At 39.5% G+C, this 22,130-nt stretch overlaps 1 protein-coding gene across 32 annotated transcripts in view; it reads left to right on the top strand.

Annotated features, from left to right (window-relative positions):
• CLIP1 (CAP-Gly domain containing linker protein 1) overlaps positions 1 to 22,130 on the top strand; it is a 63,106-nt gene that overhangs the window by 19,561 nt on the left and 21,415 nt on the right. For 9 of the 32 annotated variants that reach the window (XM_065032907.1, XM_065032901.1, XM_065032899.1 and 6 more), the window contains 14 exons: positions 4,057 to 4,181; positions 4,954 to 5,170; positions 7,534 to 7,731; positions 8,113 to 8,216; positions 9,960 to 10,020; positions 11,140 to 11,172; positions 15,283 to 15,387; positions 16,371 to 17,315; positions 18,358 to 18,474; positions 19,364 to 19,421; positions 19,662 to 19,745; positions 20,752 to 20,908; positions 21,567 to 21,732; positions 21,827 to 22,042. In XM_065032907.1, the coding sequence (XP_064888979.1) occupies positions 4,057 to 4,181; positions 4,954 to 5,170; positions 7,534 to 7,731; positions 8,113 to 8,216; positions 9,960 to 10,020; positions 11,140 to 11,172; positions 15,283 to 15,387; positions 16,371 to 17,315; positions 18,358 to 18,474; positions 19,364 to 19,421; positions 19,662 to 19,745; positions 20,752 to 20,908; positions 21,567 to 21,732; positions 21,827 to 22,042 (2,586 nt within the window). The remainder of the gene's footprint in view (positions 1 to 4,056; positions 4,182 to 4,953; positions 5,171 to 7,533; positions 7,732 to 8,112; positions 8,217 to 9,959; positions 10,021 to 11,139; positions 11,173 to 15,282; positions 15,388 to 16,370; positions 17,316 to 18,357; positions 18,475 to 19,363; positions 19,422 to 19,661; positions 19,746 to 20,751; positions 20,909 to 21,566; positions 21,733 to 21,826; positions 22,043 to 22,130) is intronic. The other 23 variants (XM_065032905.1, XM_065032906.1, XM_065032904.1 and 20 more) reach the window with 12 other exon arrangements.

Below are 22,130 nucleotides of genomic sequence, written 5' to 3'. Positions count from 1 at the left end.
ACTTTTCCCATGTGTTTGACATACCAGTAGTGAATTCCAAGCTGTTTTCCTCACCCCACAATGTAGCCTAACCTAGATTCTCTGCCACATTATCACTTCATATTTTACAGCTTGATTATATTGATTGTAATAACTGACTAAAAAGAGGTCTGGCAGTTCTTTTCTCTGCTCTATTATTTAGTGACCTGCCTTAGTGTGAATGAAGGTCATGAAAAACTCGGCATAGTAGTGATGCCCTATTTTTCCACATAACCTTTAGAAATGTTTTAGTAAACTTCCTTTCCTGTTTCTTTTAGAAACTGGGCTTTTTTTTTTTTTTGTCCTTATTTTTAAGATTCTTTTCTATAATTCCTGTAATATTCTTAATAATTTTCTATAATTCTATAATAAATGCTGTAATTCTATAAGCACAATTATTTGTTTATATTGCTATATACAGGTTAGCATCATCATGTCTTAATCTTTTTTCCCTTTTAGAGCACAAAGTGTCAGCCTGTACATTACATATACAGCAACTTGTATTCAGAGAAAAGCCTTTACCATACTGTGTGTACAGTAGCACCTCCCATTGTACTACCAAGGGAAGAAGTGATTATTTTCTTAGATGCTTTCAAGGTAGCTGTGTTGTCACATGCAGGGTACTTAATTGCCACTCTTTGAGCACAGGGCTGTGAATGGTTCTAAGTCTGAAATAGATTCAGGCTTTTAGAGCAATGGTGACTTGGTCTTCAGAGCTGAAACTTAAAATGGAGCAAAACTGCGTATACAGACGTTCATCGAAGCTGTGAGCTCTTTACTGCCACGGTGTGCTCTGGTTCCTGATGTCGGTAAGGATACACATTTCAATATTTGCAGAAAGCAGAAATGTAGTAGCCGGTTGTTCAAAGAAGCTTGACTGGTTTTTGGGAAAAAAAAAATAAATAATGCATTCTTCCTTGTGTCTTGTTTTAAAATAACCCTGGTACCATGGTTACAAGAGCAGTCACGTTGCTTTTTCTACTGGGGATCTCATGTTGTGCATCCCCATATGTTCCGGGGAGCTGAGTTCTTCCCGTGCCCTGCGTTCTGTCCGGTGCGTCGCGTTGGCGTCGCGTCCAACGCAGACCGGCCTGTGCCAAAGCTTCGCTTCGGGATCGTGTCTCCTGGTTTGTGATTGGGATGCAATTTATTCAAAGTAAATGCCATACATTTTTTTACCTAAATATGGAAAATGGACAGAGCCAAGGTATGGGGGAAAAAAACAACCAAACAAACAGAAATGAATATTCCACACCCAAGTTAAATCTGTATTATCCTGGAGCTAGCTTTACTTATCTAGAGGTTTATTTACAGTTGGAGTTGAAGGGAACAGATTGCAACAGTTTTTCCTCTCTGGGAGTCTTTGCATCTAATTATCCTTTTCTGCTACCGCGTTTCAGATAGCTGTGATCTTGTGCACCCCATTCCCCTTTCTGCAAAAAGATTTGTGTGTGTGTGTTTTGTAATCAACTTATATTGTTTATTTAAAAAAAAAACCACCACTCTACAAAACTACAGTAAAACTCCTTGGCCTGGCCAAACAGTTGAGGAAGAGGGGCTGAGGAATGAGGAATCCTCTGTGCAACCCCAAACCCACTGTTGGCTTTGAAGGGATGCTCCTCATCCAGACCATTGTTCTGACTTTCCTGTCTCTTTTCTTTAATGGGTTTTTTACAACCTCCTTTGATTAACTCTGTTTATTCAGGCAGACAACAGTACAGAATTGCGTAGGGAAACAGTGCACACAGACCTAACCAGTCTTATCACCTCAAGATGTCTTCTGGGTTTAAAGAGAAAAAAATGAAGAAAACAAACAACAAGAAAATCCACCCAACTTGCTAGAAAAGGAATAAGGAGAGGGCAGCTTGGAGGATCTAGTATGGACTGACAGCCCAGACAAATGCTTGTTTATCTCTCACACTTCTCAGTTAAATTTTTTGTGTTTTTACTTAGGTTAAATATATTTATCCTTTAGAAAAAGTAGGTTATGTCTGAAAGTGGATGACGTGTTGACTTAAGGGATAGTTCTTCCCAGGAAATACTTGTAACCAATGTTATATATTCCCCCTTCACCACTGTGCCCAGAGGAGATCTGGATTCCATGTGACTGTTTTGCTTGGTTACAATTATTTTGTTTTAAGACAGTACTCAGGCTTGTTTTTTTGAGAGGGGAAGTTTGTCCGTTCTCTGCCAAGAACACCAAATACCAAACGTTCTACTAGTTACTATATTAGGCTGAGTCATGATAACTGTAAACTTTGTGTATTTTTATTCCATGAAGAATAATAATTTGATCCAGTGCCACTTAAAGCAAGATGTAAAGGTAATTTGCAGCTTAAACGTTATTTCAAGACTAATGAGAGAAGGGCACCACCACCTGAAATATGGATGAAAGATGTTGCTGTCAGCTTTCTCACTTTAGTGATGTCCAAAAGGGGTGATTCCTCTTCCCTGGTTTTCTGAGGGTTGCGTGGATTAGGATTTACTTCCCACCAGCCGAAGCCTCGTTGCTCCCAGAGCTGTCAGCTCTGCGAAGGGGATGAGCCACAAACTGGACACAAATGTGTGTGGCAGCTCCTGTGCACCCACTTTGTGCTTGGTGGACACTTAGTGCTTTCATGCAAGATAATGTTCTCTGGTTCTAGAGTCCTCACTCTTAACCTCTTGGTGAACGCTTCCCACGTGTATTAATATGAATTATCCAGTGTACTGTGGTCATGCACCTTCATTTATTGCACAAGAAGCTTGTTGTTCTCTAGTTATCCTGGGACATTCTCTCTAAGAAATAGAATAATTTAAAAAATATTTGAAATCCTAATATACTTATTAGTATATAAAAAGGAAAATCACAATCTTTGAGTTAGCAGGTTACATCCAAGCTCTCTGCCAAGGCTACAGAGTATTGCTCGTTGTATAAAGTGTGCTGGAAAACACAGTCAGAAAAAAATCCAATGGCGCTGAAAATGTCCATGTTGAATTCAGTGAACCTCCCAAAGAGGTTTTCATTAACATTTGCTCGTTCTCATAATGCTGGATGCAGGCTGAACAGATTTTTCACACAAATGGGGCACATCTCGTCATTCTGACCTGCGGGGATCCGGCAGTTCTGGCGTGTGGCCCCTCTTGGCAAGTGTCAGCCACACTGAGCACGTTTTGCTTCTTCACTTAATTTAATTCTTCCCTCCCCCGGGCATTATGAAAAGCTATATCTTGCAGACATTGCAAGTAATGGAAATGGCTGTAAATATTTAATATTATAAGCTTGAAAACAACTGATTTCTAGTTTTCCGTTTAGGAGTGTTTGGGTTTGGGGTTTTTTTGGTTGTTTCTCTGTGTGGTTTTTTGGTATGTGTTTTGGGTTTTTTTACTTGGTTTGTTTTGGGGTTTTTTTAAGTGAAGAAGCGATAGGGAAAATTATTCTCTCCTCTCCAAGAGTTCAAATAGCTGTTTGCCTCTCTGGTTTTGCAAAGTGCTCTGTATCAGTTCTTTTAAATGCAAGAGGGCTGTGCGATGTAGTTTATCTGAACTATTCCTTGGAGAAAACATGAGAGACTTTGTTCTCATTTCTTTTACTTTTCCTCACAGAATTAGAATAAGAAATAAACCGTTCTTAGAAATCCTTAATGCTGATCAAAATATGTATGAAACTATAGCACAAGTCTGTTGCATTCAGTACAGTGGTTATACTAAGTCTTGTTAAATGTGTTTTTAATCTTAGAGCCATATCAAGTCACCTAATAGAATTGTGGCCTTCAATCATGACAAACTTCATGAATACCGAATGGGACAGTGATTTTTGTTTTCTTGTCTTTTTTTCTTCTCCTTTTTTCTTTTCCTTGTGTGAACAATTTGGTTGCAAAGATCTATCCAACATTAAACTCGTAGTCAAAAGAATATGCAGCTTGAAATACTTGCAATAAGGATTGGTCGCATCATTAATGTGCTTTTTGAACATGATAATACTGAAAATGTTTTCACTCTATGTGGTATTTTAATTTGGAAATGCAGTAAATGCAGTTGTGTGTCTCATTGCTTTAGGTTGGTGGAACAAAAGCCGGAGTTGTGCGTTTCTTGGGAGAAACCGATTTTGCTAAAGGCGAGTGGTGCGGAGTAGAGCTGGATGAGCCTCTGGGAAAGAATGATGGAGCTGTTGCTGGAACAAGGTTAGTCCACTATCAGATTGCAGCTGTCTTCAGGAGTTTACATCTCTATATTCTGGGGTTTTGTCTGTCTTACATTGAACTTTATATCAAGGGAAGTAGTTAGGCTGTAAACCTGACTCTCTGCTGATGGTGGTGGGGGATCGTTAGACGCTGATTTGAATTTTATGATGCCTACACATCTCTGAAAGTCTGCACCAACCCCACATTCATGGGATTAGTTGCTCTCTCCTTCTCCCATGTGAATTTTATTCATAGACTGTTAATGGAAAACACAATTTCCTGCTTTTTGAATGTCTGCTTGGTTTCTCAGCTTGGAATGAATGCTCAGTTAAGAACATATCTCTGGGTATCCAGTAGCTGAACTTAAGGGAAATATTCCAGCATCACAAGAACCTTAAACTCCTATACCAATAACTGCCTCGTTGTAAAGATTGGGATCAGTACAACGGCTTCCTCCAATAAGTCACACTTAGAAAGCATTAATTCATATGACAATTTAATGTTCTTTCTCATTTGGTATAAGGAACAATCCCTTGACTCATTAAAAAGAGGTTTCACAAGGACTGTGGCGCCTTAACATAGGTGATCACAACTTAAAATGTTAAGTGGCTTTTGTTTATATATAACTGAAGATATGTTCTGTATAATCAACTAATCTGTTCTTTAATACTTCTCCATTATTGATGTAAGATTATTTGTAAAGCCATACCATGTGTCTGAAAAGATGGAAGTTAATTAATAACTCTCATCTGTCTGCTTTGCTTTTTTAAAGGTATTTTCAGTGTCAGCCAAAATACGGTTTATTTGCCCCAGTCCACAAAGTTACGAAGATCGGATTCCCGTCAACCACACCGGCGAAAGCCAAGACAACCGTGCGAAAAGTGGTCGCGACTCCCACAGCCCTGAAGCGTAGTCCGAGCGCATCTTCCCTGAGCTCGCTCAGTTCTGTGGCATCTTCAGTAAGCAGCAAGCCAAGCCGTACAGGACTAGTAAGCTTCTTTTTCTATTGCATGCTTTACCTTCCCGAGCAGGAATCCACGTGGCACTTGCCTGTGGTCTACTTGCGTAAACTGAGAATAGAACAGATCTTGGGGAGAGCACAATATACATTCACTTGTGCTCTCTTTTTCATTCAAAGCATGCATGAAGGAAGGAAATCTTAGCTAGCCCTGAAGAGCAGCTGAATGTTGGAATATCTAAACTTACACGGTTAATTCAGGCTAACGTAGTGATTGCAATAAGAAAGGGGCTTGTGAGGCCAGCAAACTGAAAAAGCATCAAGTGTTCTCTGGCTGGAATCTCCATTTAGTTGTTCATTTTCCTGGCACTACCCCGTCGTATGTGGTCTGAGTTTGAGGATCTGGTATGCGCTAAAGCTTCCATAGATCAGACTTGTTTTATTAAGCAGGAAGCCTCAAATTGTCTAAAATGTAAAAGATTTTCTTTTACTGCAAGGAGATGAGTCAGCTGAGAAATACACAAGTTGCAATTGTCAAGTCTTTGCTGAAAAGAAGCCTCTTTCTTTTATTTTACATTTGGTTTTAAACCTGTGAATGCACAAAGGCTAAATGTTGCAAAGTACAGTGGCTCAGGTGAATTCTAACACAGCATTAATTCCACCTAATACACTTACTACGGATTCCTTTAAAGTTGCTCTGTTACATAAATGTCCTAATCTTGGGTTGCAGCAGTAAAACGGAAATCTTCTGGGAAAGCTGAATTTTAAAAAGTCTCTCTTTGAAGGCAATTAAAAGCATAGAAATAATTGGGTTTTTTCCACAGTCACCCTAGGTTTTTTCTTTTCTTTTTTTAAACCCATACATACATATAAATGTATGTCATTAGAAAGAACTCACTCCCACTGAGGTGGGGCCGGCGCTGTCCCACTGACCCGCCTTGCGGGACGCAGGAGGTGACTTTGCCATCGTCCTTCCCAACCGAAGCAGATTACAAGTGAGCAGAGGTCAACAGTTGGTCAGGTCAACAAGGTTAATACCGTATCACAAAAAGCGTAAAGGATTTTGATTTGGCACAAACAGTGGGACTTTAATCCATGCTGGAAGTTGCACTTCCAGCTGCAGAGTGCCCTCTAGTCTGAAATCGGTGCACTAATGTGGTGCCTACCACAGGTTCAGGGCAAACCTCTACATTTTATTCTGTGTGCTATGATACTCTAAGTGAGAGCACAGTTATACATTGTAAATGTCTATAATATATTAGCTTCTTTTGGCTCTGTGTTTTGCCTCAGGGCTTTTGCATGTTTTGGGCCATAAAATATAAAGCTTCTGTAATCCATTAGTTCTGGAATTAAAATTCCATCTTTCTTCCAATTTTTTTTTCCCCAGGCAACATGAATGTTTGGTTACCATCCAAGTTAAAGGGACTGTCAAAATAATTCTGACACTCTTGCTTTAAAAGTTTAGCTGCTGAAGAAACAAGATTTCCTGAAATCAGTTTTGACACAGCAGACTCTTTCGTGCTTCAGTTTCTAGGAAAATTATAACTTATCCAGAAGTTGTTGGACTCTTCCATAATCTTCTCAGTTATTCAAGGCTGCTGCTGTTTTCTCCTCGCTCAAAAACTCCTGAGGAAGTAGAAGACAGGGCCATGCTGGATTTTCACTCACGCTGGTTCCATTCAGTGGAACAGAGGTCATGCAAGGTCGAGGAAAACCCCAAGGTTCACTATAGTTGTAGTTCTCCAGACCGATTCATGTTTATCTAAGCTCTTTAAGTTTAATCTTTCAGATTTTTTTCCCCAAGTCATTTAATTCCGAGTGATATAAACATATGTTTTAATCAGAAACCAATTGTTCTTCTTCACAAGGTTTTAGCTGTAAGGCTGGCTTTTTAGGTCAAGGTAAATGCTTTTCGTCCTGGATGTTTTATTGCCATAGTAGAGGTGCCAAATGCTGGTTGAATTCCAAAAGTTTTTGATAGAGCATTTGGAAATGTTATACTGTTGCTGGCGACCCAAGATGATGACTTCATAACTAAAGGCACAATGTTTTTGACTTGCTAAAAGGCTGCTTTTCTTTTTTTAATGCAAAGACCTGCTTGGAAACACAATGACCTGGCCTTTGTGTGAGTCTACTAAGCACACCTTCAACTGAGGCCAGCGATTTGTTTTCACTTCAACCCTTCTGTCTCCTACACACTACCTGCCAATCGCTACCAAAAAGTATTACTACACATGCATGGCTAGAAAATGAAGTAATTAAAATTTAAAAGGAGAGAAGGTACAGTAGGTTACAGAAACCATTTCCTTTACTAACCCAGTGCCTGTTGAGTCTGGAGATATCCCTCGTTCTCACTTGATACAGCATGATTTTTAACGTGTTTACTTTGTGAAGTTGACAGAAACATCCTCCCGGTATGCAAGGAAAATTTCTGGTACCACAGCCCTGCAGGAGGCCCTGAAGGAGAAGCAGCAACATATCGAACAGCTCCTGGCAGAAAGGGACCTGGAGAGGGCAGAGGTTGCAAAAGCAACCAGTCATGTAGGGGAGATGGAGCAGGAGTTAGCACTGGTTCGCGATGGACATGATCGGGTAAGAGCAGTGGTGCTGTTCTTAAAATAGAGGCTTCTAGACAACTGACTTAATTTCCAAAATTGTGTCTTCTTATTGAAGAGATCTGGGAGTAAGACACGGTGTTCCAAAAGTGAAGTAATCCATACTTCATACTGTGAGATCTTTCTTGTGGGAACTTTGGTTTGATGAGATAGCAAATCTGTTTCATTTAACTAATTTTGGTTGAACTTCTCCACACGTGTCAGTTAGCGATGGTTTTCCTTTATTATATGCATATTTCAATGTGATAACATTCCTGTGCCTTGGCCCATCGCTTTACCAAACTGTGATTACTGAGGTATAGATACCTAACTTGGAAAAAAATTCCAAGATTTTATTCTTATTCTTCCTGCTAATTAGCATGTACTGGAGATGGAAGCAAAAATGGACCAGCTACGAGCCATGGTGGAGGCTGCTGACAGGGAGAAAGTGGAGCTTCTCAATCAGCTCGAGGAAGAGAAGAGGTAACTGAAAACTGTCTTTGTTGGTATAACTGTTAAACTTAGCGTTAAAAGAAAATGCTATGGTGACTTTGAAATATGAAACAAGTTTTGAATAATGCAGATATGGGTAATTATTGTATAAAATCATATTGCAGTTTCTTAAAATTAAAACAAAAAAAAAGAAACTCTTACATTGGAGGATAGAAAGCCAAAGAAAGTGGACTTGTTTAGAAGCTTTAACTCTTGTTTATAGCTGAATTTCATGCTACTCATTCATTTTATTATTGCTTTCTGTTATAAAGGATTTTATTCCTACTCATATGAAATGAATGGATCATTCCTGATCTTGAAACACTCGTCCACTTCAAAATGCAAATGTTGATAATCTCATTTCCTGACAGTGCTGGATTAAGAATTTACAGTTCTCTTGTGAATAATTTATTATTACTAGGTAGTATCTGTCTCTTACAGGGAAATCATCAAAGCCATACATTTTAGTGCCTTTTCTAATGGCCTCCTGTAATCACTTGAGGAAAGGAACTGACGTTACCAAATAGGTAGAGTGAGGTTAGGAAAGGAAATAATCTGATAAATTGTTGGGGCAAGGTTAGGTGAGCAAATAATCTGATAGATTGTTTTGGTGGATTTGGAATGCTTGGAAAAGCGAGTCTGTTTAGAAACCCCTCGTGAGTCTGCCCTGTAGGTGTGTGTGCACCCCTGAAATCAGTCAGATGCCAACCTCTCCGAGAGGCCTCCTCAGAATGAGAGATGAGAAAATGCAATGGTAAACCTTGAGCAATTCCTTTACAATTTTCATGCTGCTTTTTTATGGGACCTATTCTAACTGAATTTTCCAAACAAGCAGTAGAATTAGGTCTGGAATTATTTGTGTGTTCTCTACAAACTAATGCAGTGGGGTTTTAAATTTAAAGCACAAAAAGCTTTGCAGCAGCTCCGGTGGCCGGGCTGTGGACCTACTTTTGCTGCATGCCCGGTCAGTGGGGTCTGTTTTACCGCAATCCTCCCTGGCCTTGAGCTCACCTTCAGCGTGTTGCCAGGCAGCGCGCAGCGCCTGCTGCCACCCCACTGACATCCCGCAGCCAGGAAAACATCACACGGCTTCACAGGGTAATATTTCTCCTCCTTCCTCACGACTTTAGGCTTATTTATTTTGCAAGTTCTCTGTGATGTGTATTCAAGTCAGTCTCAGCAGTGACTTGAAGTCAAATAATCTCTAATTGCATTTCCCAAAGCGCATTGGTGAGACCTGTTTCCAGCAATAAGTTCTTATTGTCCTTTTATTTTAGACATCCATCACTTGTAACTCCCTTCGATGCAATGATTTCTACATCTGTCAGCCCAGCTGCGGGCACTAGCAGCGTGTGCAATTCAAAGGAAAGAAGACATGCTTGTCTCTTCCTTTGCAATATCTTACAGTGTTGAAAGGATCAAGGGGAAAAGGAGGAGATTTGTCCCCTTGCTCATTGTGGTATAACCAGAATCAGGGGATGGGAAGAAATTACTTTTTACAAATTTCATTTTAAGTCAGATATTAGCTTCTCACATCTGTCTCCTCATTTTAAGACTCCTAAAGAGGCAAGGCAAGGCAGTGTTCTTGCTTGTGCTCACGTTCTGCGTTTTAGGGTTCGTTGTCTATGGGTGAAAGGGGCAGGCTGGCAAGGGTGATACTGATTTCCACTGAAAAGTGAGCCTGAAAGCATTTTCTTTAGAAGTTATCTGAATTTTAATGAATTGTCCCCACAGGAAAGTTGAGGATCTTCAGTTCCGTGTGGAAGAAGAATCCATTACCAAAGGAGACCTAGAGGTAAAATAGCTCCAGCTTAGTGAACGGGGTGTCTAGTAGGACACAGAAATGCAATCAGTTCCCATTGAGTGTACTGTTCTCTACAAGAGAAAGACAGAAATTACCGATAGATGCAATACCAGTCCAAGCATATGCAAAGCGCGTGGAAGTGATTCCCAGTTCTGCAGTCCTTGAGTAAACTGGAACTACGGGATTGCAGCTTTAAGTCAGTTACATGTTTTAGCAAAAGTTGTACTGTGGGATGGCTGTAGTAATTAAATTAATTAATAGAAAACTCTACCTTTTGCTATTTTAAATTATTTATATTGTAACTTAGTAATGTTTCTGAAATTACTTAAAAGTAACCGCCAACACAAAATCACTTTGAAGTCATGAAATGGCAAGTTAATATTTATGCTTTGGAAAATGAATATTGAAGGCTGGTCCTGTTTGTCTTCGATCTATTTTTTTTTTAGTAATCCCTATGCTTTCCTTAGAGAAGATCGAAAACCAGAGTGTATTGCCTTGAGAGTTACTGCACACAAAATCTAAACAGCAATTAATGTGTGCAGTCTTTATCTTTCTGCTGCTTGTATAACTATAACATTGGGCTAAACCACAGTATGTTATTACACAATCAGAATAGAAAACTTTCAGTGAAAAATTACTCTCAGATATTTGAAGACTGCCAGTTTTTATCCCAAATTTAAAATACTTTTTAATTGTTCTACTCTGTTGTCTAATCAGAAAAATATTAGAACGTCTCGCACAGTGTAAAGTACAAACTTGTGTTCCTGTGAACCATTTCGGATTAAAGTGCTAGCCTTATGAAAATGATTCATTTCATATAACATTTCTTTTATTTTAGTCTTCCATTCATTTTAAGATACCTATCTAGACTTCTCATAGAATGCTCCTTTTATTGTTTAGTCCATGGAAAAAATTTAAGTTTTTATTTTTTGTTAAATCAGTTGATAGTCATGGCAAACCATGTTAAAAGCCTCTGGTTTGTCAAGCAACTTCTAGAGGTAAAAATGAATTTGAGATAATGAAATGTATCCTGTTGCTTGTGTTGGAATGATAGTGTTAAGTCTGCAGGTGAAACATTTTTGTTTGTTTGTTTTTTAATTTTACTGATAGCGAAAGAGGCAGATTTCGGAAGACCCAGAAAATGTAAGAGGGCACTTAAATGTGCGGAGACATCCCATGTTAACAGATTGTGTGCAGAAAATGCTTATACTTATTCACTAACTGCATAATCTGTTATTGAAACATTGACTCTGGTATTTGTGTGCATGTTGCTTTCAGAGCAGTTACAACATTTATTGAAAAGAATGTGTGTAATGACTAAACGTAATCCCCCATTAACTGAAGAGAGGGCGAATGTGTCACTAGAATTCTTGAGGGTCAGGAGCTTTGCAACTCATTGAAGAGTAGAGGAGCCTGTAGAAAATGACTGTCCAGGATCCTGAAGTGTCTCTCATTTAAATGGAGGATTTTATTAATAGTTGCTTTCTTCACAAAATCCTGCACGCTCTCCTATGAGCTCCTACTGCTGTTCAATAGATGCAGGATGTAATTAGCTGATTAATTTTTCTGAGGAAATAAATCGGTATGTTCCCCACCTCCTCCTATCTGTTTCTCTTTTTTTGGCATGAAATGCTAAGGGGAGGGATGATTGAAAACATCTGAAGAGTTAGTGTGCAAAGCTGTATGTTTTTACAGTATCTTCATGTAGCTTCTCTTTGAATTATTTAGGAAAAATATGTTACTGGATAACAGAAATTGCCTTAGGAGATGTTTGAGCAGCCCTCTTGCCTCCTTAGCTCAGAATAGAGGAATTTGGAAACCCTCTCTTAGATTGGACTCAGGAAAATTAAGCCCAGGCTGCCTCCTGCTGCATCCCCGGCCAAGATAGGAAGTTCCCAAGACTAAAACTGGTTTCCTGCTGTGCATCCTTAGGTGTTCCCTTTGCGAAGCTACTTCAGCTGAGATCTGGCTCTCCTCTATTCTTCCAATCAGGCTCACGGTGTGTTAGAAGTAAATCTGCATGTGCCCTTCCTTTCTCTTGTTTTGTGCACTCCTTGTTTAATCCCCTCTTTATTCCTGATTTCCCTGTTCTAAGTTTTCCGTAAAAATGGACATCTTCACTCTCGGAAGGAGAGAAGTGGGGGATCCCTGAGTTTCTAGGCTAATGCTCAATATCTCGGTCGTGTTTTGCCATTGTTACCGCAGCACAAAGGGGCTGAAGGTCGTTTTGCCCCTATCCTAGAGGCAATGATCAGCATTTATGGCTTCAGCACAATTTCACAGTTTGATCTATAGATGGAGAACTTAAGAGTAAGGTTTATTTTGAAGTGAAAGAATAGCTAGAATACATAAATGCTGAAAATAGCTGATGACTGGTCTCTGAAGTTTATTTGAGTGGAATTCTTTAAGGTTCAAGGCAGAGTAAGACTCGTCCCACTTCCCTGTCACTCTTAATCATTAACTGCAAAGCTTTGGAGAAGGTGAAGATGCTTCCTTTGTTGTTTTGGTTTTTCCTTTTTTTCTTTCCTGTTTTTTTTTTCCATCCAAGTTCAAGTTTATAGTCAAATTCTTTTCATAATACTCTGCTCTTCTCAGTTTGCTGTGCTCTGGGTTTCCACATAATTGTTTAGACATTTCTCTCTAAATGATCAGGAGTGAAACTGGAGTGATTCAAAATTTCACAGTGATTTTTACCTCAGGGGAACCAGAACCTGTCCCTTGGCAATCAGACTTGGTTAAAGGATAATCCCTTATGCTAAAAATGAGGGAGAAAGGTGGCCAGCAAAGATCTCTGGAGTATTTTTTTGATCTTTTATTTCCATTTTGCTAGGATTTTAGCTTATTTCCCCTTGGTAATATATACAAAGTGGGATTTAAAAAAAAAAAAAAACAACAAACAAACAGTAATCAGTGATGGTATTAATACCTCTGATCTTTACCATAGTAAAGCAATGTCTATAAAGTCAATGAACAAAGTGGTTTGGGTTTTGTGTAGCATACAAAACCTTCAGATAGCGTATTTTGCAGAGTCATGCAGGGAAAATTCTGCAACCATAGATTTGGGGTTTCTTGTTTTTTAATAGATCCCTTTGAATTGGAGCAAAGAAGGAATGAATTATCAATTTTTAAGAATAGATGGCTTTCAGACTTTGAATTTTGTTGTGGATGAGAACTAATACACTAACCCGTCTGAGAGAGGGGACTGAGTTATAGCTACTTATAAAATCTTATTTTCCTTAGAATACTTACTGCCATTTTCAAAATCTGTGGGAGGCACAAAGAGCAATCTGTGTTCTCATGGGGTTTTTTACCCCGTACACATTGAAGATCTTACACTGATGGAGGATCTGCTATGGAATTTCAAAAACCAGACAAATCTAAGAAGCAACATTTAACACTTGTGGATCCAGTAACTACATAGTAAACCGACTGATTGTTTTCAACTGGAAAAATGTTTCAAAAATTGAACCACCAGCTGTCTGCTCTTGGGCAAGAAGATAAGTCGATGCTGTCAGGAGGAATACGGTGCTTGGAGGAGAACAGGCCTGAAGCAAAACAAGAGGCTCATCCCCATCCCACTTGCTCTGCAGAGACCACATCAGATCTTTAACTGCTGTGCCTGGTTTGGAGGCAGCACTAACCAGCTCGTCACTATAAATAACACAGTTCCGTAGGGCTTTTTAAATATCATATTACAAAGATCAGAGGAGCAGCAGCGTCCTGCCAGCTGTGGCTTTGGAATTATTCATGCGTCTTCCTGCCTTTTGGGATTCTTTCAGTCCAGTGTTCAGTGGGTGGCTGCTCAGGATTCAGGCCTCTTATTCTGTTAATAGCAGTTCATAGGGTTTGGGGGTTTCTGTGTTACGTTGTTCCCCACTAAATAAACTGCGGCAGTGAAGCTGCCTGGAGAACTTTTCATGAGGACTGATGGATGCATTTCTTTGGTTGATAAGCACATCTCAGCTCACCCAGGCAGAACTTCATTCATTCTTCTTGTGGACATCCACCTCGCTCTCAACGTGTGGGCCAGCCCTGAAAAGCTGCTCTTTTTGGAAAAGACACTCTGAAGCAACAGTAGTCTTTCATAATCTTTCTAATTTGGATTTTTTGGTAAATTCAAAGTAACACTGACCTGTCGAGAATGACATAAAACTGGAATCGTGGCACCTCAGTAATAAGAATTGGCACCTGGTTCTTGCCTCTTGATATTTCTTTTTTGTTCCCGTAGCCACTTCAGAGGTTCAGGTCAGATTTGAACCAGCTGCTGGGCTTTACCTGCATCTCTCAAGCATCAGGCTCTCTTGTGGGCCTCTGGGAATATCTGGTTATCAAACCAGAATATGCAATATTCTGTGTTCTTGCTAAAAATTCTACCTCTTTGTAAGCACAAGGCAGGAGGTACCTGCTCAGTTTCATTTGCTTTGTGCTTCTCTCTAGGAACCTATTAGAATTAGACTTTTTTTCCTTACTTCTGCATCTTGTTCCATGTATTTCCACTTCAGTAACTATAGAGCAACCAGACCAATTCACTCTTTTCCCTGATTTTGGAGAGTCTTACTTGTTGCTTCCTTCCTTCCTTCTGAAAGGAGGAGGGGGAAAAACTAGGAGGGTTCTGCACCTGTAGAAAACCATTCTCTTTCTATTCAGGTAATTCATACTGTGATGACAAATGAACATCCATGTTCCCAGGTCTTGACCAAAGGAATTTTTATGGCTGAGATTTGAGATACAGCTACTATTACAAAAAAGTTTGGATCTGTCACATGAGCTTCCATGGTGAATTTTTGTCCCCTGGTTAGTAAAAAGATCATTTATAAAATAAGCCAAATACTCTAAAGCAAAAAGTTAGTGGGATGAAAAGGAAAGGGACTTAGTATCATGTTAAAAGAGGTACAGATATATATACACATATATATTTTTTTACATAACTATTCTAATTTGTGCTGAAAACTTCATGTACTGATGAATAACTTCTACTTGGCTGCATGAAACTTTTTTGTCCATATTTTTTCGTTTGTGACTTTTTTTTTTATTTTGCTTTTTAATTTTTTTTTACACGTTGTCAGTCCATTTACACTTTCAGTCCATCTTCCTCATCCGTAGCATTTCCCTGGTCATTTTATCCACTGCATCTTCTCTGCTCATCATGGGTAGAAGACTCTGGCAGCACGGCCTGCATGTGGCTCCCTCCTCTTGTGCTGGCATGTGATGGTGGCACCGTTGTGTTCTCTTCCTTTCCCTTTTTACTAACAGACGCAGACCAAACTGGAGCATGCCCGCATTAAGGAGCTTGAACAGAGCCTGCTCTTTGAAAAGACCAAAGCTGACAAACTCCAGAGGGAGTTAGAAGACACTAGGGTAATGGTTTTCACTATTTAAATAACAAGACTGATTTGTGTTGTGGAAGATTTCTGATGGCACAGGCTGCTGGGTGTAACACACGCTGAAACAGATCCTGCCGTCATCGGTACCTGCAATAGATACAGCTGGAACACTTTAAAAATTAACATTATTTTTGAGCTTCGGTGTTGTGTGTGTGTGTGTTTGCCTGTATATGTGTACTCATTTCTTCAGAAGGATTCAGGTAAGATGTCTTAAACCTGCAAAATTAATACTTGAATCCATGTCAAAGGTAACAAATGGGACTGTGAATTGACCTACACGGATGTTCAATGCTTCATTTTTAGAAGCAGTAAATTTCATTACAACTAAAAAAAGTAAGATCAACCGTGCCAGTGCTTTTAACACAAACTTAGTATTTGAGGATTGGTTTTTGATGTCTTAAATAGTTGTTACACTTACTTACTTTACTAAATCATGGCTTGCTGTGGCTTTTTAGTTCTTTTTTTGCACCCATGACATAATATTTTCATAGATATCCCAGTACCATAAGTAATACTGTCACCTGTCAAAATATTCCCGGACATATTTTGTCCCAAGTCAGAAGTTCAGCAGGTGTCAGTTCTTAAGAACAGATAAATACTTTAATATTCATGCGTACACATGTGGCTTTTGTTGAAGCTGAGGTATGATGAATATTATAAAACCAAGAATGAACTCTGTAATAAGTACTTTTAAATGGCAATTGCAGGTAAGTGGTATCTTTTTCAGGATGTTGGTATAATAAGGAGGTTGAAACAGCAACTTCCTAATTAGAAATAATTGTGGTAGCTTTGCGTGCTTTTCCATACCACAAGCTGCATCTACAGTCACCTGGTGAGAATACACGAACGTTAGTTTGCAACGCTTGGCAGTTTCTTTTCAGTGAAGCCAATATGTCTTTGTATTAAACATATCTTTTATAATTCTTTCTTCTTTCCTTAAAATGCTGCTAATCATAGGTGGCCACGGTGTCAGAAAAATCTCGCATCATGGAACTAGAGAGAGACCTAGCGTTGCGGGTGAAGGAAGTAGCTGAGCTCCGAGGGAGGTTAGAGTCTAGTAAACACATCGATGACGTGGACACTTCTCTTTCGTTGTTACAAGAAATAAGTTCTTTGCAAGAAAAAATGGCAGCGGTTAGCAAAGAACATGAGAATGAGATGAAGTCATTGAAGGAGAAGTTCGGGATTAGTGAAGAAACATTGCAGAAAGAGATCAAATCACTTTCAGCTTCAAATGAGAGAATGGCGAAAGAAAATGAATCCTTGAAAACTAAGCTTGATCATGCCAACAAGGAGAATTCAGATGTAATAGAGCTGTGGAAATCAAAGCTGGAATCTGCAATCGCCTCCCACCAGCAAGCAATGGAAGAACTAAAAGTTTCTTTCAGCAAAGGTGTAGGGGCTCAGACAGCAGAGTTTGCAGAGTTAAAGACTCAAATGGAGAAGATTAAATTAGACTATGAAAATGAAATGTCCAATTTAAAACTGAAGCAGGAAAATGAAAAATCTCATTATTTAAAAGAGATTGAATCCCTGAAAGCAAAACTGTTGGCGGTCACAGAGGAGAAAGAACAAAACCTGGAAAGCCTGAAGACCAAACTGGAAAGTGTGGAAGATCAGCATCTAGTAGAAATGGAAGACACTTTAAACAAATTACAGGAAGCTGAAATAAAGGTAAAGGAGCTAGAGGTACTGCAAGCCAAGTACAATGAACAAAGCAAAGTTATTGATAGTCTTACACCACAGATCAAAGCTGCTGAAGAAAAGCTTTTGGACCTTGCTGCACTTCAGAAAGCCAATTCTGAAGGTAAATTGGAAATCCAGAAACTTAGCAAGCAGCTTGAGGCAGCCGAGAAACAAATTCAGAATTTAGAGACTGAAAAGGTTGATGGAAGTAGCAAGGTTTGTATCAACATCCATCCTTTCATTTTTACTTTTTGCTTTCATTTTACATTTGTACTGTTCTAATCTGCCATAGCAAATACATCACAGAAAAAATGGGTTTTATTCAATGTGTGTCTTGGTACCATCTGAGGAGGTTTAGAGAAAGTGTTAACTGGGGCATTGGGCTGCACCATTGCTCAAAAGAAAACAATTCTGTCTGCACGTCCTTGCTGCAGGCTCCATTAAGCCTGTGCTGAAAGCTTTGTGTGATGCAAGACTTAGTTTCTTGGCTCATTTGGGAGAAGTTTTTGACCTTTGGTGACAGAGGAATTCAGAGCAAGTCACTTGGGGCTCAGGGGAGAAATATTTCCACTGCACCTGCGTTACTTTGCCTCTCATCAAACAAGGTGATGGAAGAGGCCATTTAAAAAAAGGAGGCAAGCAGAGGAGATCCTGGTGGAAGTTTTCTGTAAGACAAGGCTGTGCAGTGGTGATGTCAGGCACCGCTTCACAGCATTTTGAAGCCCAGATTGCAATGTGATACATCTTACTAAGATTTTAAAGTTGCTAGCATGGCATTCAGTGCTTGGAAATGGTTCCTCCACTCCAGCTAGGAATACAAGTGCTAAGATCTCATTTCTTTTTAGGGATCCCTGCACCTCAGATCTATGCATGACCTGACAAGTTAGAGCTCTAATTGTAAAAGTAGTGTGGAAAGTAACTGGAAATTCCTTTCCTAAACCCTTCACAGATGGTTCCAAGGTACAAGATTTTTACAAACCTTTGACTCTTATTTTTGAGGTCACGCTGTGGTTCTGTGGTCCAGAGCCTTTCAAATGTATTCCTGGGTGCAATTAGTCCCGTGATGTATGTGGTCATCAGTGGAAAGCAGCTTCGCTCAGTTACACATCACATTTTTTTCTTCGGTTTGTTTTGTTTTGTTTATTTTTTGTCATGCTACAGCAATATTGTAGCTACTTTTCAGATTCAACTTTTAATTTTCCTATTTTTCCATTTGTGTTTGTAATTTTATTTTACTCCATTTCATCATCTTTGTTAGGCTAGTAATCTGGCCAAAGAACTGCAGGGCAAAGAGCAAAAGCTTCTTGACCTTGAGCAAAACTTGAGTGCAGTAAATCAACTTAAAGATTCTTTGGAAAAGGAACTTCAAGTTTTGGTGAGTAATACCCCAAAATTTTGACTTTATGCTTTGGCTTTTGGTTTTGGTGGTGAGAGTGTCATTGAAATCTGTGGATCTTTCAAAGCCACTTTACTCATGCAAAGACAGGGAGGGTTCATGGCTTATCGGATCCATCTTGGAATGAAAAGAACATTTCACCTGAGTTCTGTGTTATCAGGTGTTTTGTCTAAATAGAACTTGTCTGTTTATGGATTTCAGATAAAATATTAAACCAAATCAAAAGCAGCATGTGGTTTAAATTTAGACTAAACTGTTGTACATATTAGTGCTTGCTATATGTGCCTTACACGTGGTTTTTGAAGACATTTTTTCATCTGATTTCTCATTTTGCAAATTTAATTAAATGTGCAAGTATTCTGTAGTTGGGTGGGATTTTCCTGAGAAACTACACCAGAGTGAGCAACAAAAAGACACGCTTTTAGGTTTTGCCGTCCCCGTCATAAAATCTTTCCACGGCCCCAGTAAATATTTGAAGTTGGTGGGAGAGTCTCACTTCTTATCTTCCTCAGTATCCTCCCTTTTCTTTACAGCCCAGCATCTTTTCCTGCTGGTAGAGCTGGAACATACTGGTACGAGATTGATAGAGGGCTGCAGGTGTCCACTGTGCAGCTTCTTGCATTGAGACTCAGAAATCTCGTCTCCTCCGCTGGGCTCTGGCGCTGCCGTTGTGTTGCTGTTGCAGCTGATGGAGAAGTGATTTTGAATGTTTAGGGACTTGGTTGCAACTGTAATTCAAAGACAGATCTATTTATGACAGGAGTGAAGACTGTTCTATTTTGTACTTGAGAAATACCTAATAAAAATTCAGTGGCTGAATTATACTGGTATTACCAAACCTTACCCCAGGTTTTTATCCTTTTTTCAGAAAGAAAAGTTTACTAGCGCAGCTGATGAAGCAGAGAAAGCCCAACAAACTATGCAAGGTATGTCCACTGCTGAACTAAACAAAGAACTAAAAAGCTACAGAAAATCAATGCAAAATGAAGGGCTTTTTTTCCATGTGCCTTCAAATTTACACCTGGTGGTACAGCACTTGCAGCAGTTATGCAAAGGACAGGATTACTTGTAACCTCTCTTCTTAAGAGTAATATACCTTGTAAGTAGGTGGAATTCTCTGCATCTTGGTAGTTACTAACTTTGTTTTCAAAATTTTACTTGCATAGAAACAATAAAAAAACTAAACCAAAAAGAAGAGCAGTTTGCGCTCATGTCTTCAGAACTGGAACAGCTGAAGTCTAGTTTGACTGGTAAGGAAGAAATAAAATGGAACTTTCTGAAAAATGTGCTTCTGTACGCCTCCTGCTCAGCTCGCCGCCTCATAGTGTGCAGTGCTTTTCCCAAAGAAAGCCTTTTGTCCAGGCAGAAACCAGCTTTTCGGCACCACGTGTAGTGACACCGCAAGGTGACCGTGATGTTAGTGAAATAGGGCTGTAAGGCAGGAGATGTCCTGATTGAGCGTATTCTGAATCAGTAGTTAAATTCTTGTTCAGTATTGCAACAAAGTGATGCTGAGGTAATGATCAGATACCAGACGGTGGCTTTGGGGCCCAGGCTGAGGCATTACAAATGCCAGACAGTTAATTTGCAGAGGCCTTGGCCATAACTAGCATTTTCTTTTTAAGGACATCAAAAGGCTCTGTGTTTAGTTGGGTTCTCTGCTTCTTCCTCTCTCATAGAGGGAGTCTTGTTGTATCTGTCTAGTTGTACATCTCCATTTAAAACCCATGTAGAAAGGAATTAAGAACACTGTAAGAAAAATGTTTCAAGGCATTGTTAGGACTGTAGAAGTCACCCCCAGGGCTGCTTGTGCCCTTGGGGGCAGTACCTGCCTTGGACCAAGCTGGTTTTACGCTCTAGCTTCACGTTGCTTGTGCTGCTTGTCTTCCGCTACTCTGCTGAATAGCTGGTGAGTTGTCTGGCCTGTCAGACGTGCACAGCTCCTGTGGCAGGACTGGGTTACCCTCTGCCATGGGTACAGCTCCTGTCAGCTTCTCATGGCCTGAAGTTACGTGAATCTCTTCTGAAAGAAAGATTTCTTGACTAGTCGCTTTTTTACTCCTGAAGAGTTCTGAACCTTCTGCTGCAGTTCACAGTTCAAAAGTCAAACAATCGTAATTTTTAATTTTAAAGGGGTAATTTGCAAGTTCTCTAGCATCAATATTGCTCTGCTTGTAGTTCTTTACTATCTTCTAGCTAGTCTGTATACACCCTTTCTCTTAAATTTACTGGGCTGCTAACCTTTGTCTTGCTCAGTGATGGAGAAGAAATTGAAGGAGCGAGAAGAGAAGGAGCAGCAACTGATTGAAGCTAAAGCCAAACTTGAAAATGATATTGCAGAGATCATGAAGTCTTCAGGAGACAGCTCTGCCCAGCTTACAAAAATGAATGATGAGCTCCGGTTAAAAGAAAGGTATCCCGTTATTGTCAGAACATTTTCACGTTAATTCACTACTCCTGGACTCCCAGCTTCTCATGTTATCTTTTTTGTAAATATCTGAACAAGATGCTCCTGAGTGTCACATTGATATGACAAGTGAACTTATTCTATCAAACTAAATTAATCAAAGCAGTCTCCTCAGAGTGATTTGAAGAGCATCTAACATTTATAATTCTAAAATTCTTATGTAATGCGCTTCTCATTGTCCAGAGTAAATGAATATTTCAATAATCTAGACTGTTTTGTGATTGTCCTACTTAATTATTTGATTACCTGATAAGCTTGGTTCGTTTATTTGAATATAAAGGACTCGAGTCACGTTTTTGACTAGCAAGAGAAAATGTGTTTTGTTTCAAATAAAAGCTGTATATGGAACAGTTGTTCTTTACCTTTGCAAAACCCCAGACTGGGAACAAAGTAACGGGCAGCTGTGTTGCGCTGCACACGAGAAGGTGCTCCGTCTCACTCGTGTACACTTAATTTAGCAGAATATTCTCTCTATGTTAAATAATTAAATCTCTTTCTGAAATGCTTGGACAGAATATAGAACTTCAGCATAATTTAGACTCTTTCATCTCTGTGCTTGCCGTGCTGTCAGCAAAAGTAACGTTCTTTTATTTGGTCTTTTTAGGGAGTTGGAGCAAATACAACTTGAGCTCACAAAAGCGAATGAAAAGGCTGTTGAGCTTCAGAAAAATGTGGAGCAGACAACACAGAGAGCTGAGCAGAGTCAGCAAGAAACTCTCAAGATTCATCAAACGGAACTGAAAAATATGCAGGATCAACTAACAGACATGGTAAGAAGAACTTGAAAAAGCACTTGCTAACTGTGTGCAGAACGTAGTACCATTGCTGCTTTAATTGTACACCAATTGTTGTATCTTCTGTCAGAAAAAGCAAGTGGAGAGTAGCCAGAATCAGTATAAGGATCTTCAGGCGAAGTATGAAAAAGAAACTGCTGAGATGATCACTAAACATGACGCGGATATCAAAGAGTTTAAGCAGAACTTGCTGGATGCAGAAGAGGCCCTGAAAATGGCACAGAAGAAAAACAATGAGTTAGAAACACAGGCTGAGGAGCTGAGAAAGCAAGCGGAACAGGCCCAGGTGGGTGTCCCGTGTTACTCTGCGGGTAATCGAAATATTTCTGTTACAGTGAATCACTATTTTTTGCTGGGCTTCATGATTTCCTAGT

Source organism: Columba livia, chromosome 17, assembly GCF_036013475.1.
Source record: "Columba livia isolate bColLiv1 breed racing homer chromosome 17, bColLiv1.pat.W.v2, whole genome shotgun sequence".
In the NCBI taxonomy this organism is placed as follows: domain Eukaryota; kingdom Metazoa; phylum Chordata; class Aves; order Columbiformes; family Columbidae; genus Columba; species Columba livia.
This window is presented reverse-complemented; position numbering and strand designations above follow the sequence as displayed.